At 42.2% G+C, this 17,257-nt stretch overlaps 1 protein-coding gene and 1 pseudogene across 1 annotated transcript in view; both read right to left on the bottom strand.

Annotated features, from left to right (window-relative positions):
• The window catches only part of CFAP61 (cilia and flagella associated protein 61), a 291,248-nt gene that overhangs the window by 73,387 nt on the left and 200,604 nt on the right, over window positions 1–17,257 (bottom strand). Inside the window, exons 22-23 of the mRNA XM_078056863.1 lie at window positions 12,062–12,236; window positions 746–1,038 (exon numbers count right to left, since the gene is read on the bottom strand). Of these exons, the coding sequence (XP_077912989.1) occupies window positions 746–1,038; window positions 12,062–12,236 (468 nt within the window). The remainder of the gene's footprint in view (window positions 1–745; window positions 1,039–12,061; window positions 12,237–17,257) is intronic.
• On the bottom strand, window positions 14,928–16,686 carry LOC118531387 (TOX high mobility group box family member 4 pseudogene; annotated as a pseudogene).

Below are 17,257 nucleotides of genomic sequence, written 5' to 3' on the forward strand. Positions count from 1 at the left end.
CTAAGTCTCCATTCCACGGGGGAGAAACCCCTATTGCTGTTTCCAGAGTCTTAGAAAGTTAACAGCAGCATAGACTTTGGGGTGCTTCTGAACTGGGTTGGGAGCCCAGCATACCACTGACTTGGGGTCAGAGTGTTCTCATCTGTAAAATGGGGATGCTTTCCTTTACAGAGCTGTTGTGACCACGTGACGGACTATACTGTAAGCATGCAGCATGGTGCCTGAGACACAGTGATTTCTCGGTCAACGTTAGCGCTCCTCAAACCTTTGACACTCCTTCCATGAAGAGGCAGGGTCTAATTCTCTTCCCCTTGGATATAGGCAGGTGATACAGTCTCTCTCTCTCTCTTTCCCACTGGCTCTTAGAACCAAGTCACCCTGCCAAGATGAAGTGTTCTGGACAAAATTTCAGCTGAAGCTAATCTAGCATCAAAAGCCAGACGGGGATGAACATGACTCCAGCTCACAGTCTGACTTCAGCCACATAAGAGACCTCACCTGAGAACTGCCCAGCTGGGCTCCCTCAAACCCCAGAATGGAGAGGTAAACATAATAAGTGATTGCTGTTTTTTGCCACTAAGTTTGGGGTGGCTTGTCCCTCAGCAAGAGATCATCTGAACCATTAGAAAAGAAAACCCAAAAACTGTGGCTATAAATCCCCCACGGGCCATCTCTGGGACCCAGCGTCCTGGGCAGGTGACGGCTCTCCGCAGGTGGCAAGTGAAGTTCACAGGGACCTACTCACGGAGCACGGAAGTCTGAAAGGCTTGGTGGGCGTGGTGAAGCAGGCGCTGTGAATGGGGTCTGGGTCCCGGCCCTCGTTCCACTGAGCCAGGAGCGCGTCGCGGTAAACGGTAACCCCCGCTGCTCTGAGCGCCTCCTCCACCGCGCTCTCCACCGAGTAGTTGTTGATGCAGGTGATGGTGGAAGTGGGCGGGGGCCGCACCAGGTGGATACAGGAGCCCCTCACACCGATGTTTAAGAGCGTCTCCACTGTGGTGTAAGTGTCAATTGTATTCCCATAGACAATGACATTCCCTAGAAAAGGGGGGAAATGTTAAGATATACGGTTAAAACAACAACAACAACAACAAAACCCAACAACCTTCTTAGTCAAATGCTAATAATGCCGAATTGTTCCCTATAACCTTCTCCTCCTTTCAGCTGCGGGAAGCCAGCGGTGTTACCTAGCAACAGTGACCAAGATAATTTAGTAAAGAATTGGCACAAAACATCCCACAAAGTAGTCAAGTACTTTTGACACAGAAGTAGGACATTCATCTATGGTCCTGTAATTTGAAAGTTGAAATTATGCTAAATGAAACCATCTGGGATAAAACCTTTTATCTTGTCTTTGTTCTCTAGTCGCTACATTTGTTAAGGAAAAAAATTACTAAAGTTTGCAATATTTGCAAGTTCTGCGTAAATGATGAAAAGGACACTGATTAAAAAAAAAACCCACACATAGTCATGGACATGATGGTACAGATATTTTAATATTTAAGTGTTGAATTGGGTTGATTTCAAGGAAATGTCTTTCCCTTTTTTGAGAATGAAAGACTAGAACATTCTGCTTTTCAATGGATAATTTAATGAAGATTCAAATTCTGATTTTTAGATTTAAGGAGTCAAGACCTGGCAAAAGGGACAGCAGGGTGTTCTTTCAGTCAGTAAGAATGAAATCACAAGAGAATCTTGAAAGATTTCCCCTGTGTAAGAACGTTTAGATGGCAATAGTCTAAACTACTTATTTACATTCTTAAAAAAACTACAAAAGTAATTACATAGTTATTCTACTAATTTCATCAGTTTTAAGATCAAACTATCAAATGAGTGAAATGTATTACATGCTATTTATATGCTATTTTTGACACTGAATTGGCATTTTTACCTTTTTACAAAGGAACTGCTGTAGACTCACTTGTCAGGCAATATGTAAAATTTTATCACAAAATGATAGATTCATCGAAAATCTTTTTTTTTCCTCTTGTATATGAAATGGTATTGAGAGAAATTTTACAAGGCAAAATAAATGGTAAGTGTATTTCTTCAATTTGGTTGAATAAATGATGCAAAAATCATTTCCATCTAAAACTGAAAGAAGGTGTAATGGCTTGCTTGTCTTATTTGCTTAGGTGAAAAAAGGACCTAGAATAACTTTCAGATTGCTTCTTTGAGGGTAACAGCATCTAGAAAGTTCTCCCATACTTCCTGTTGCTCAAATATGGAATGGCAAGAAGGCACTGAGGCCAGAGGGTGGGGTCCTTTCTTCCTGCCTTCACTAGGAGGCTCTAATTTTGTGGCTATGATTCCCTCTCTATTCAGGTGCTCTAATGCAACATTCCTTGGTGGGCTGCATTTTCCATGGCTGAAAGAGCCAACATTTTGCTAAAATTACTGAGGCTTCCGCCTGCTGTGAAACATGCATCCTTGCTGTCTGGCACAACAAAGAATCAGCCTGCCAGGAAAGCCAAAATTTGAACCTGAAACTGTCAAAGGCTTGAGGTCTTCTGTCCTTTTAAAATATGCATGTCAAAACAACATTCATTTTCGGGGAAACAAATTTAAGTGTTTAGGCCCCCACACAGTTCAGAGTTGAATATTTTTCCAGTCTCTTTCATGTTAGTTTCTAGATCGTGTGAGATGGGCTTTTTCATGAGAGGCTCATGGGAGCCAGGGCAATGCGATGTTGCTGGGTACTGTCTAGCAGGGGCTGCCCACAGCTTGTAGGCAGCTGAAGAGGACGCTGCTTTTCACTTCAAAAGGTAACATATTTTATAAAGTCTCTCATATTAAAATTAGATGTTTAATATTTTAAATAATTTAAAAATTTAAATTTATTGATAGATATTTTAACTTCAGAATAGATTTGCCTATCTTGAAGTTCAGTTTGAAACAAAATCCACCACCCCCCCCTTGGAGTCTTTGCTTATCCTAATAGTTGCAATAATGCTGCGTCACAAACCACCCCAAGACTCAGTGTGGAACAACGGCCGGCCTACTGTTGTAGGTCAGCTCACACATCTGCGCGCTGGCTGATGGCGGCCCATCTGGCTCCACATTGTGGTTGGGATCGGGTCTGCACCATGTTTCATTCTCCTTGGACCAAGAGATACCTGAGGCCCATTCTATTTATGGAGAAAGGCAGGGGGACAGGAGGGCAAGAGCAACTGCTCACTTTTCAAGCCCCTCCTTGCAATAGTAGGTCCAATTACATTCCATTGAGCAAAGCAAGTCACAGGGCCCAACACATGGTCAAAGGAGTGAGAAGCACACTCTGCCCACGGTAGGAGGGGGGAGGGTGTGGCTATTTGCTGAACAGTAGTCCAAACTCTCACAGTCATACTGGCCATAGTAAATAGATGCTTATGTGATGCCATCTAAAAGTTTTCATCCAAACATCTTTTATAAGATTATTTACATATATTTCTCTCATTACCCACAGACTATAGTAGAATCTCATTTTAATATAATCTTGTACAACATAAATAAGAACATGTCACCGGTCAAATCACATCCTTTCACAAATATAACAAGACCCGATGTGACGAAGTCAGCTCTGCCACTTCCATTTCTTGCCTTTTAAATGTTTGCACTCTGGGGGAGCCTGGCTGGTCCATCCAGTAGAGCATGAGACTCTTGTTCTCAAGGTTGTGGGTTCGAGCCTCACATTGGGTATACAGAATACTTAAAACAATAAAATCTTTAAATGTTTGCACTCTCAGGGGGGATTATTCTTTCCATGATATTTGTGAGTTCTTTCTACATCATTTTGCACTTTCTCTTGGTAAAGAATTTTTAGAGTCCATTCATGTTTATCTTGTGACTCCTATATACCAGGCCCAAAGCCTACACAATCCATTATCACTTTCATCACCATCAGTAACAATAGCATAAACTATAGAGTTGTGAATCTCTATGTTGTACACCTGAAACTAATGTAACATTGTGTGTCGACTATACTCAAACACACACAAAAAAACAAATAATAATATGTAGAGCTGTTACCAATAACATTGACTTCACTCAAATGCCCGGAAAATAATTTTTTGATAAGCTAACAGCAAAAATAGAAGCATGGACATAATTCATAGGATAAGCAAAGTCTTATGTTTTGGGGGCTCCCCCAGAATAAACCTAGTAGACAAAGATTTTGATTATTGATTTATTTCAGGACATATACCAACCTAGGTGTAAAAATATGATTGATTATATTTATGGAAGTAATTTTCTAGCATGGCTGGGATAGAAATAGTGCTTTTGAAGCCCCCGTGTCAAGACCCGACCACAGCCTGTGGTTGTGCCTTGATCTAAGCAGACAGTCCAGCCTCCAGCCAGGTAAGGCCCCAGGAGGCCCATGGTAGTCTCTCCCTTTCCTTCCCTGCACTCACCACGGTCTACATGCCTAAGATTATCTGTGAGGTGACTTCAAGTTGGCCCTGCCTGCCATGTTACGCCGGGAGCTTTGCATAGTACCTGCCCCACTGTGGGTGTGACAAAACGTTTCCTGACTAGACACATGGATGAATGTTTGAGGTTTATCATACTGTTGATCATAAGTTAATTGGGCCTTACTTTTGTGCCTCTTAAAATATTTTTTGCAGAACAACCTCTCTGTGGCCAGATTTTCCTACTACATATTTCTACTTGGTATTCACTATAAAGTTGGCACTACTTCATCCAACCACAGGATGAGTTGTATACCTGAAATTTGTAAGACAGAAACATGTTCCCCTTCGCAATGTTAGATCTGGTTATTAGGTTTCCAGTAAGACTCCCAAAATCTTACATAATCCTAAATGTAACCAAAATTGTGTGTGCCTACAACACAACAGTATAAAATAATACTTCTGCCATATTGGTAGGCGCTTAAACCCAAGGAAATGAAAATGTTTCATGAGAAAGTTTACCTTTGTATAACATGTTGTGACAGTTGGGTCAATTTTTAGCTGAATCAAAGAGGGAAAATGGGAAGAAAGGAAATGGAGAGAGAAAAAAAGAGGGGCAGAGAGACAGAAGAACAGAGATAGCCTTGGAGATACAGACTTCCTTCAATCTTTGGGTACGTGAGAAGAAAGAGTTTAAAAGTAGGTGAAACAAAGTGGTTGCGGGGTGAGGGGAAAGGATGTGTGAACTGAGCCATAAATAGTAGTAGAGAAAAGGGCTTTGCCTACGAGAGACATTGGGTCTGACAGCTTTTTCCCAGCCAGAATATATGAGATGGGGTGAATGGGGTTCCGTTGGTGCCAAACACCCTGAAGACTGAACAGAGGGGGTGAGGCAGCCCCAGGTTATGTGGGACCCATGATATATATTCATGTATGGCATGCTTTTAATGTCAGATAACTTCAGTTAGCCAGAGATTTACTTTAATCGATGCATTTCCACGACTTTGGTACTTTATAACTCATGGAGTCTTTGCAAATAGTTATAAGGAGGTAACACATTGCAGGGGGCTCCTTCACATAACTGGTATATACATTCTTCTGACTTCTCTATGCATATATGATGCAAATAGAGTGGGAAAGCTGGGGATTTCCCCTGCATATCAGTTTTATGCTAAGAAATCTGGTCACTGCCTTCTCCGCAGCTTAGTTAATCTAAGGATAAGAAACGACCTGTTTTTGCACTTGATCTGATAGGTGACAGAGGTACCATGGTGGGCTGTCCTGCTTTGTAATGGCAAATGGTAACGGATGATTAGAACAGTCTGGGTGAATTTTCAATAAAGGGTAATAGAATATAGCCATAGCAATTTTCATGGAAAGTCAATCTTTGTTGCTCCTTTTAGGGAATAAATTATGCATTACTAAGATTACAGATCTGAAATGGGAAACAGAGCACGAGGAGGGTACCATCACAAAGAGGACCCTGTGAAAGCTCCAGAAATGAAGGTTGGCAAGAGGAGTACTCATTCATTCCCTCGTGGCTAACCTGCAGCCACCTTCCTGGTGAAATGTACAAGGGGGCTCCCAAGAGAAGAGAGGGGTTTTGGTGTTGACAGCCCACCATGGGGAGAAAGAGGGAAAGTGAGGTCTCAAATCACTCTCTGCAGGCCATCAATTCTCCACCTTATCAAAAAAGCACTAAGACTTGTCATTTAAAATGTTGGTAGAAATGGAAAGGTGATCTTCTTGCTTCTTGATACATGCTCTTTGAAGATATAAATGACTACACTAGTAGTCAAATTTGATTGTGATCACCAAAGTAAGGCAATGACCTTTTAACGTTTCAACTATTATAATGCACCCAGATTTTGGAGGTTCTTCAAATTATCTTAATCAGAGGGGAAATGAGGCCACTTTCATCATCCTGGTTCCTGGAGGAGATAAATAATAGTTTCAGAAGCTAGAAAATTTACTAATATTTATTTATTTAAAAGATTTATTTATTTGAGAGAGAGCAAGAGAGAGCATGGGTTGGGGGTCAGAGGAAGAGAGAGAATCTCAAGCAGTCTCCCCGCTGAGCTCCGACCCCAATGTGGGGCTTGATGTGGGGCTCAATCTCACGACCCTGAGGTCATGACCTGAGCCAAAATCAAGAGTTGGACACTTAACCAACTGAGCCACCCAGGTGCCCCGAAAATTTACCAATATTTAAAAGTAACATGGCTTTATAGAAATGAAATGCTTAAGGTGATCTCCCTGTTAAGTTAAAAAAATAAAATATGGTTTTAATTTTTTTTAAGACATGATTTGCCCTAAGAGTAATGGAACAACCTTTTTAACAATTTTTTTTAGTAGATGCTAAAAAAGTATTTTATTCTTTTGAACTGAGTGCTTTAATTTTAACCACCTAGAAAGTATGTATTTCATTATCATGCTCAATACTCTAAAGATGAAGGATTCTCCAGGAAGAAAACCATCTCGTGAAATGAAGAAAAGGAAGGGATTTCCTGATTTAGTAGACTGGCCATGAAATCACACCTCATTGTATGCATACAGTCTGTGGAAGAAATCAACTCAGGATTTATGCACACAGATATTGATATGAATTTTCTCCCTAGTTATTATATGTTTAAGGCCAGAGAAAACAAAAGCTATATGCTACATTTTACAATTTATGTATTTTTAATTATGTCTATGTATATTTACATATACCATTGTATTTTAATGAAGAATTATATTTCCTTTTTCCACTTCAAAAGAGACATAGAGTGATTATGTATGACCTCATTCATCCTCAAAATAGGCCCACGAGATATGTGTTACTATGTTCTTCAGGAAACTGAGGACAGAGAGGTTAAGGATCTAGCTCCAGGTCACACAGCAAGTTCAGCAGAACTCAGACCTGCCGAGTCTGGTTTCAGAGTGCTTATACCACTACATTTTATTTGTAACACATTCCTAAAAAAACAAAAACAAACAAAAAACCTCTAACTGGCATATCATCTGTATAATTAACTTTAGCAAACAACTAGATAATGAAAGAATTTAAAATAGATATCACAGAATATTAGTAAATTATGAAACAAACATCCACTTAAAAAACATATCATGTCCACGAATAGACCAGAGAATGTTCTTTTTATTTTTTATAAGTCAAAGCATAAGATTTCCATGACCCAAGCCTGACCTGTCTCATTTTGCTCTGCCAAATAAAAAGGGAAGACTATATTAGATATAACATAACAAAGGCTTTGCTCCGTGATTCATGCACTGGAATTTTAATGTTATACTTTTCCTAACAAACATGCTTTTAATAAGGCAGTAAACTGTATTTAGCTAAAGATGAAAATAATTGATCCATTTCGGGCCATTAAGGCCATTTTATTTATTTATTTATTTATTTACTTTACTTTCATCTTACTTTTCATTTTCATGGAAAGTGCAGAGATAATAGCAGATGAATTTCAATTAGTTTCAATTAATGCCATAAACTGTTGCAATGTATTAGGTTGCCGGGTTCCATCTGAAACCCCTGGCGGAAACCTCCGGGTTTTGTTTGCAGTTGAAAGCAGCATTTGAGCCGGTGATGTCAGCTATTCTCCACGACACCGGAGCGGTTCTAATAGTTTAGGATAATTTACATCTATAAACCTATCCAACTCTAGAGCCCAGAAAACAATTTCCTTCAGACTGGGCTAATTCCATCACAGAACCATTTCTCCTTTGGAAGCAGGGGCAGGCAGAACAAAAATAGTGAATGCAGGTGGGGGGTGGGGGAGCGGGCGGACAGTGGTGACGCTTTGGGGCTGTATCTGTAGTTTCAATGGGCAGAAATTCCAGAGCTGACCTTCTCTGACTCACCATCCATTTGCTTCTGCTACCCAGCATCCACCTGTTCTTCCAGAACAATCCCTTTACCATCCTCAACAAACAAGCCCCTCCCCTCAAGTCCCGGTACTTCAGCCAAGTCAGGTCCTGTGTGTCCCCAGATTCAGCGTGTGATTCCCGGATGGACCTGTGACCCAATCCCAGCCACGGAGACACAAGAGATTTTTTTTCTCAGACTTTGGTAGGAAGGGTTCTGTCCTCAGCTCCCTCCCGCCAGCCCCACCCTGAACTATTGAGAAAAGGGGAAATCAGCACCGAGGGAGCAAAAGCTAACTATCATGCAAGATGTCCACATTCTTCCTGGTGGTGTTACGGTGATGAGAAGAGGAAGCCAGGGCTGGCTGGTGGAGCGATGGCAATAGGTCCAGGAACGCAGACCTGCCCGGCTTTCATGAAGTGCCAGGCTTCCAGTTTCTAGCTTCCAATACCGTCATCCCGTAACTGACTTGAGTAGAAGCTAGAAGTGGCTGCAGCAGCCCCCACCTGCGTGCATGGAAGCCCCACCCTTCAACCTCCAACCTGTTCCTTCTGGATCTCTTTCTCGCTACTAGATGGGCTCCACCGATGGGAGGTTCACCTTCTTAAAGTGCTGTTTTGTGCACTGGTTATCCCCCCTCACTAGTTCCCCAACCCCTAAAAAGTAAGCAGTTAAGGGACACCTGCGTGGCTCAGTCGTTAAGCCTCTGCCTTCAGCTCGGAGCATGATCCCAGCGTCCTGGGATCAAGTCCCGCATCCGGCTCCTTACTCAGTAGGGAGTCTGCTTCTCCCTCTGCCTGCCGCTCCCCCTGCTTGCGCTCGCTCATGCGTGCACGCTCTCTCTCTCTCTGACAAATAAATAAATAAAATCTTCAAAAAAAAAAAAAAAGTAACCAGTTAAACTTGGGCATGGCTGCCCTCCAACGGTCTGCCCAATACAATTCACACTCCTTTCTCTCTGTTTACTTATCCTGCTCTTCTTTAAGGCTGAGCTCGATCCTCTTTCTCCAAACTTCAGTTTGCAGGGCTCTCAGGGAGGACACCATGCCTCTCTACTGCTGGACCGGACCCTGGTGTACACGGATCCCCATTTTTTGTGTGGACTGTGTCCTAGACCGAGTGATCACCAGGGGCTGAGATTACGCCCTGGGGAACCTTCAGTGCATAGCAACAACCCCACGGCCCAGAGCAGTAGTATTCCTGAACTCGTACTCTATATGACACACTGTCCTGAGTTGGGCATGAAATATCTTATTTATTTCACTTCATCCTCACAGCAACCCATGTGAGGAAGATATTATCTGAAATGGGACTAATTAAATTCAAGTCTGAATAGGACTCTAATTGTGGAAAAAGCTACAAAGAGAAAGAGCTTCCTTCAGACAGGAGGTTAACAGTTTTCTTTCTAACTTTTCTTACATGAAAAGTCATTTGAAAAGGAGCACCACACAGAGATGAATTAATCTGGCAGTGTTGAGTTTCTTGGATGTCTCCCAGAGCCTGGACCCAGCATCTGAGAGTTAAGAGCACCTACTTGAGAGATGCCCTGGGAATGTCATTAGCACTAGACCTGGGGGAATAGCCTACATTTAAGATAAGAAACTCATTTCTACATACTTCTTATCTTGGCTGTTCAGTGGACAAAAGCAGGCAGTCAGAGGAGTTTTATGCAGTGGCTGATGGGAGACATTTTTAAAATCTTGCAAAAGCATTTATTTTCCTTTAAGTGGGCAGCAGAGTAACACCATCTCTGACAACTAGTCAAGTCATCAAAATAACACAGACGCTCTTCCCCCATCTGACAGCCAAGAGCATAAAAAAAAAAAAAAAGGCATCTGAAGGATCTGAAGGAGGGCATAGTGCTTGTTGTTTTGGGATTTCTAAATTCTCTGCCATAAACATTCAACCTCAAGAACCTGCACTGTCACTTTCAAAGGCCCCTTTTTTGGTCAAAATGGTCCTTATTCCTAACATCAAAAATAGGCAACTGTTCGAAGTTAAAACACTGCATTATGACAGGATTGGCGACAGTCCTAAAACACACTGTGTATTTTGTACGGAACCATGGGCTTTTGTGCTTTCAGGGAGTTTAAGTTACAGTTTGAGGCCTAGATTTGAGGAAATGGTAATGATTTGTCACAAATCCTATGCATAAAAAAACAGGTTCTGCAAACTATGGCTCATCAATGATTTTTGTAAATAAAGTTTTATTGGAACACAGCCTTGCCCATTTATTTATGTATTGTCTTTCTTGCTGCAGTGGCAGAACTGAGTGGATGGGACACAGACCACATGGCTTGCAAAGTCCAATATATTTGCTATCTAAACCTTTACCGTAAAAGTTTGTTGATCCCCAAATTAAGAATTCCTTAAGTCTATGTAGGTCATAGGGCAGTGACTAAAAAATGACTAAAATGTTGAAACAGGTTTAAACACATACAGATGCAAAACTGAAAATAATACCAAGTTCTGAGGGAAATAGGAAAATACTTTGACAAGTTTTAAATCTGAGTCTGGTATATATCTATATATCCCACCTCTACCCAAATTTCCAGACCCACTTGGTTTTATGGGTTATTTCGGTCCAACTTTTAGGTTACACAACGTATTTCAGACCCTAGAAAAATACAAAAAGCTTCCAAAAAACCCTTGGTGAGACCAGCATACCCTTAATTCCCCAAACTGAACATGTAAAGCTTATAAGAGAAAATTACAAGCCAATCTCACTTATGAATTTAGATCGAATAGCCTATAAAATATTAGCAAATTGAATCCAGCAATGTATTGAGTGTCACTTGATACCCATTTTTAAAAATTTTTAATGGAATAAATGTAGTAATTTAACAAACGGTTAATTAATCCCTTAATCTTCCACCAAAAATCAGAAGAAACTGTATTTGATTTTAATATATTATGTTAACTAACATCATTAAATTGTATTTGAATAAGTACATTAAATAGATTAATAGATTTAATTTTACATGTTGACCCCAGATGATAAGCACTTAGTGTTTTTTCACATCCCCGGACTGCACAGAACCCCAGCCTGCCGCGGGGAGCTGTATAGGCTAACCAAGTCACTGACCCTCCCCAAGCTGTAGGCTAAAATGGAGGGGCTGCACTTTGTCATCTTCAAAACTTGACTCCCAGGTTTCAATTAAGGACAAAGAGGTAGCTGGGCCCTGTTCTGGTTGTCTTGCTAGTCAGACAATTTCAATTTAATCCAAGCAACAGAGAGGAAGCTGCTTGAGAAAACACTTTTGAGTGGCAGGGGCATTTGTTGAAATGGTTTACTGTCTCATTTTGATTCAAAAAGTGGCATGCAACTCAAATACGTGCATTTGTGGGAAGGACTGTGCGCACACCACCAAGAAAGAGAACAATGGCTCGGGAAGGGAAGAAAAGAGCCCTTCCAACGCAGACCTTTCTTTTTCTTCCGAGGTCTTTTCGGCTTCACAAAAGGAGACATATTTTCCATATAATTGCTAAACATGTTTGCTTATTACATTATTCTTTAATTAGTTAATGATTTTAGCCATGCTTTGCTTTTCGGATATTCATTTTGTGTAATAAAATAATTATAGATAATTAAACTATCTCAAGCCTTTTTCTTTCCCCCAGCAAACATGCTGGGTATCCAAAAATGACAACAAGTTGTAAATTAATCTGGAAAACAAAGCATGACAGATGAATGATTTGGTTGGAATTAATTAGGCACTAATTATATACTGGAACTAGATGAAGAATGAGACTCATTATAAAAATAAAAAGCGATTCTGCAAAGATGCACAGTTACAAACATCCTTACCTTCTGTGATGATGGAGTTGTTCCTTATCCAACTCAGGGCCTTACAGCAATCTTCTTCGTCGTTGAGAGTGAAAAGATTGCAAGGAACTTTATCAGTGTATCGCTGCTTCCCGCTGTTTGGAATCTCTCTGTTTGTCACGTGTTGACTAATATCAGCCCCTGTAGGGCACGGGACCTGAAGTATGTTACAGAGACATGCTTATTTTGGTGGTAATAAGGGAAGCACTGACACAGCAATAAATACATTTGTTCATTTAATTAAGTAAACATAGCAATGTCTGGTATAGGTATGTCTTTTTCTGTCCTCAGATACAATCAGGTTTTAATTGAAAAACAAAGAACAAAAACCAGGTGGAATGACCACTCAGAGACAATTCTCAGGAGTTGCTCTAGTTATCTAATGCCACATAATGAATTATTCCAAAATTCAGTGGTGCAAATGACCATTTACAAGGCTCACACATTCTGTAGGTCAGTAATTCAGACAAGGGCAAGGTGGGAGGTGTTGGAGGCCTCAGCTGGGAAGACTCACAGACTGCGGGTGACTTGAGGGCTGGGGGCTGGATTCATCTGGAGATAAGCCATTTCACTCCTCCACACGCCCCCTCCCCCGAAAACATGCCAGGTATTCAAAAATGACAGCAAGTTGTCATTATATGTTCAGCAATGATGCTGGCCGTGGACTGGGATTTTGGCTGGGGTATTGGCCAGAACATCACATGTGGCCTCTCCATGTGTCTTCAGCTTCCTCACAACATGGTGTCTGGCTTCAAAGGACAAGTGTCCTGAGAGAACCAACCAGTACAGAGAGCTCCATATTCTTTTCTAACCTAGTCTTGGAAATCGAGGAGTGTCTCCTCTACTGTATTCTATTCATGGAGGTCATCATAAAAGCCTGGCCAGGATCAGAGGGAGGGAACCTAGAATTCATCTCTTCATGCAGGAGTGACAAGGCCATGGAAGAGCACATGGAATGCGATTTGACATAGCCATTTGGTAAGAACAATCTTCACAGAAGCAATTATACCAGGGATTGAAATCCAAGTGCATAGAGGGGTGAGGCAGAAAAGAAAATGAGGGAACTGGACTACTATTTACTTATGAAAAGTATAGAATTATTCTTCACTTTGTCAGAGAAATATTCTCCCTCTCCCTCTGTCTCTCTCCCTTCTTCCCTCCCTCCCTCTCCCTCTGTCTCTCTCCCTTCTTCCCTCCCTCCCTCTCCTCTCTGTCTCTGTCTCAACACACAACCCTCCCAGGATAACTTCTGTTCTCTCCCTTTTGACACAGACATGAATGGAAGCAGACCCTTTCCTCTAGTAAGGGAAAGCAACAGTAAAAACATAATAAAGGCTGACACTTGTCAAGGGTACTGTGGCAAACTCAAAGGCCCATGTGCTGGCCAGAGTTTGGTCACAACTCAACTCTATACACTTGGTGCCAGGGTAGACTATGGGTTCAGTGTGCCCAGATCTGATTTCTCAGGAAATGTCAGATACTTTTTTTTTTTTTAATGTGGACTCAATTTTCTCATTATTGTGGTTCAAATTAGAATCAAACAAACACCACCGTGACAGCCAAGTAAAATAGCACAGTGGCATGAGTTTGCCCCATGGGCCAGCACCTCATCCCTCTGATTTTTATTTGGTGACCAGGAGAGATTAAGTGGAAGATAATGAAGCTGGCACCAGGAGCAGGACTTAAAGGCAATGCAAGGTCTCTGTTAGAAGACCTGCACTAGCTGCCTTGCATACTCGTGCTGTCAGGCCCATCGGCTGTGAGGCAGGGATCGGTTTACAGCGATGATGGGCAAGAAGTTCACTTGCAGTAGAGACTGTTGTGGGTGCAGAAGAGGTTCTTGCTCCCTTGACAAGTGCAACAAATGCTTTTTATATGGGGTAGATGTGAATGCTGGTTGGTGCTTGAAGAAATGGGACTTCACTAAGTCTCAGATTACATCTAGGAAACTTTCTGGTTATGTCTTTCCTCAATATAAATGGTAAGCCCTGTACATTACTGCGATGCATTTAATTCATTTTCAAACTGGATTAAATAGCTTAAAAAACAATCAATTTTAAAACCTAGATGTCCTTTCTCTATAAAGAGCCTAGAGTATAATTATATTTAGTAAAAGGGAACAACTCAGGAATTAGTGGTCATTTACTGCAACTACAATTGTGGAGGTAAAATTTTCTTATTAGCAATATTATTTGTTTAGCAAAATCACACTAAATTTTGATAATTTTATATTCATAGGTATTAGAAAGCAGTCCACATAAGGCTCTGGTAAATTATTTTATTTTATTTTTTTGAGTATTCTCCAACATTTTAATAATTGTTTAGGCATGCCCTATGACAATTATCCTGAGTTCCTCAAACAACCCCCCACCAGCAGCACCCCTATGTTTGGCTTGTCCATATCCCTTCAGCCTCTCCTCTGCTATTATCACTGGTATCTCTGCTTGTCCTTGAAAGTAAAAAGCAACTCCAGATCACAGCAAACTCAATGGCCTTGCTCCACAGTATGGCCCTTGCTGAAGAGACAGAAAAGGGGAGAAGCACAAAGGACCGTCAAGGGTTGGGATCAGGCACTACCAGAAAGCCCAGCTTGTGTTCTAAAAAGAGGCTCTGAGACATGTTCCCAGCATCTAAGTCTTCCCTGGCTTGGAGAACAGGATGGATGCCTTCACAAACACCAGTGTTGGAATTTCTAGAAGCCACCCAGGCCACAAAGACATCCCTGCAGCGCTTCACCACACATTCATTGCTGCAGTACTCACTGTCCCAGTCCTTCATCACAACGGGAGGCTTCTCACAACCCGACCTCACACAGCGACGCTGGGTGAGAGCGTCACGGGAGACCCACTCACAATTCAACATCCGTTTGAGAAGGCGACTCAACGTCAGGAATACATCTGTGATCATCTCACAGGAGAGGTCTCCTCCACTGTATGGGCCTCGGGGCTGTTCTTCACAGGCCGCTCAGGACTGCTTTCCACAGCTGGTGGGACCAAGGGCACCTGCATTTTCAGGAGGCACAATCTTCATCTGCAGAGGAGGTGGCTACTGCCGTACATGGGTTCGAACTTTCTGAGGTGGAGGCTGTGGCTCGGCCTGAAGTGGGGCAGGCTGCTGTGGAATGGCGACTTGCTGCTGAGTGGGTGGCTGACGCATCTGTTGCAGTGGAGGGGGATTGTCGTCAGGGTGGAGGCTGCTGCCGCTGCAACACTGAGCGAGTGACAATTTGGGCTTGTTGACTGGGCTGGGGAGTGGCTGTACTGGTTTGGCTTAGTTGGATCCCCCGGGAGGTCACCACTGTGGCGGGCTAACAGTGACCATTCTTCCTTAAGACATAGTCATAGAAGAGGGCAACATCTCTTTGGTAATAATCAACATGGTGATTGTAGCCAATTGATAATGAACATGATCATATCAAAGAATATGTCACAAAAACAGAGGTGCCTGGAAAAAACAGAGGGGTGGCTGAGCCCCAGCCCCAGAAGATGCCTGGTTTGCCACATAGGAGCAAAGAGTGGAGTTAACAACAATGGGACAGGACAGGGCAGGGGGCTCTGTTGAGGCTGATGCTGGAAATGCTGGGTCAACAGTAGCCATAGGAGGTGGAGAAGGAGTCTGTGATGGTGGTACTGTATCTAATTCTACTGTTTCCACAGTGGCCTGACACTCCTGAGTGTCTTTATATGCACTCAGAGCCTTCAGATGCTCTTTCTTGGCAGCTTCAGTTTTCCTCTTATACACCTGTTTTTGCTCCTCTCCAAGACTATCCCACATGGAGGCCACAATTTTTGAAACCTCCCCAAAAGTGGCATTGGGATTCTGTCCCTTGATGGCAGCCTGTGTATCACGAGAGACTAAAGCAGATGCTGAAACTGGCTTCTGAGGTTCATTAGCATCTTTCTTTTTTCTTGTCTTTGGGGCCTTCTGTTTTTTTCCTGCTTCCACCACAACTGTCTTCTGGCTGGGAAGTTGCCTCCAGAAATCCTCAATACCATTCCTGTGAAGTGAACTAGTAGGTGAAGGAGTGGTTGAAAGACGATCCTTGAGTGACTGGGCAGGTGGCAGGATGGTGCACCCCCTAAGCTTAAACCAAGTTGAGAACTGGGTTCTGACTGATCAGTGGTGGTCAACTGGCTATGCCCCATCAAGCCAGATGGCATGTCTGTCATTGGTACATCAGTTGTAACAGGTGGGCTGGCACTATACTGAGCTCCTATAGAATGGTCCAAGTCCATGGTCAAGCCCCCACTCAGGAGCCCCCCACCCCGCCCTGCTCCATCAAGCCATGGGTAATGCCCACAGACATGTCCAATGTCTAGACCCCATATTGGGCTGAAAAGCTAACATCCTGAGAGGAGGAAGGGTCTGCCAGGTCATCAAAGTGACCAACCACATCTGAGACAGCCAGGGAGGGGTCAGAATCCAAGGAGATAGGTGGGATTTCAAATTCCTCATCTCCCAGACTTGGTGTATGGAATGTCTTGGCACCTGACAGGAAGGGGTGCGAGGACCCTGTCATGGTCAGGTAATTGTCATTTCCTCCGGGAAACTCCATCTTCACACAACGGCTACCACTGTCTCAGTCCCCTCATCGCTCCCACCACCCCTACCGGTGGTTATTTTAAATGAATGATATTGAATGCTGTGCTTTGGAGGTTCGAAACCTCACCAGAACTCCAATAAGCATTGTAGCATAAAAGAAAATGAAATTTAGGTAACAGTACACCCATTTAGTAGGTCATGCTTTAATGAATCAGGAAAAGTCCTTGGCAGAAAATGGCAGGGCTAAAGAACAAATTGAGAGCTATTCAATTAATAAAACTTTCAATGAGTTATTATTCCAAATAGTAAGTGTTTAGATTAAAAAAAAAAAAAAAAAAAACAAGGAAGAATAAGGTCCAAAATGAAAATCAGCTTATCTACTGCGATCCTAAAATATAATTGCATTCTGATAACCCATTTTTTCTTGTGTGCACTTAAATGTGTGGGATTGGTTTTGCACACTTCTAAATTAAAGAACTAGAGAAATTAAAGGAAAATTAATGAGATAATGTATTTTTCATATTCACACAATGGCATTTTCACACACTAGGCAAAACTGAAGCTAGGATTTTAAATCCCAAGGCCAATTAATTTGTCCACACAGAATTGAGCAGAACTCAATAAATGAAAAAAAGG

The sequence above is a fragment of the Halichoerus grypus genome, chromosome 10 (genome assembly GCF_964656455.1).
Source record: "Halichoerus grypus chromosome 10, mHalGry1.hap1.1, whole genome shotgun sequence".
In the NCBI taxonomy this organism is placed as follows: Eukaryota; Metazoa; Chordata; class Mammalia; order Carnivora; family Phocidae; genus Halichoerus; species Halichoerus grypus.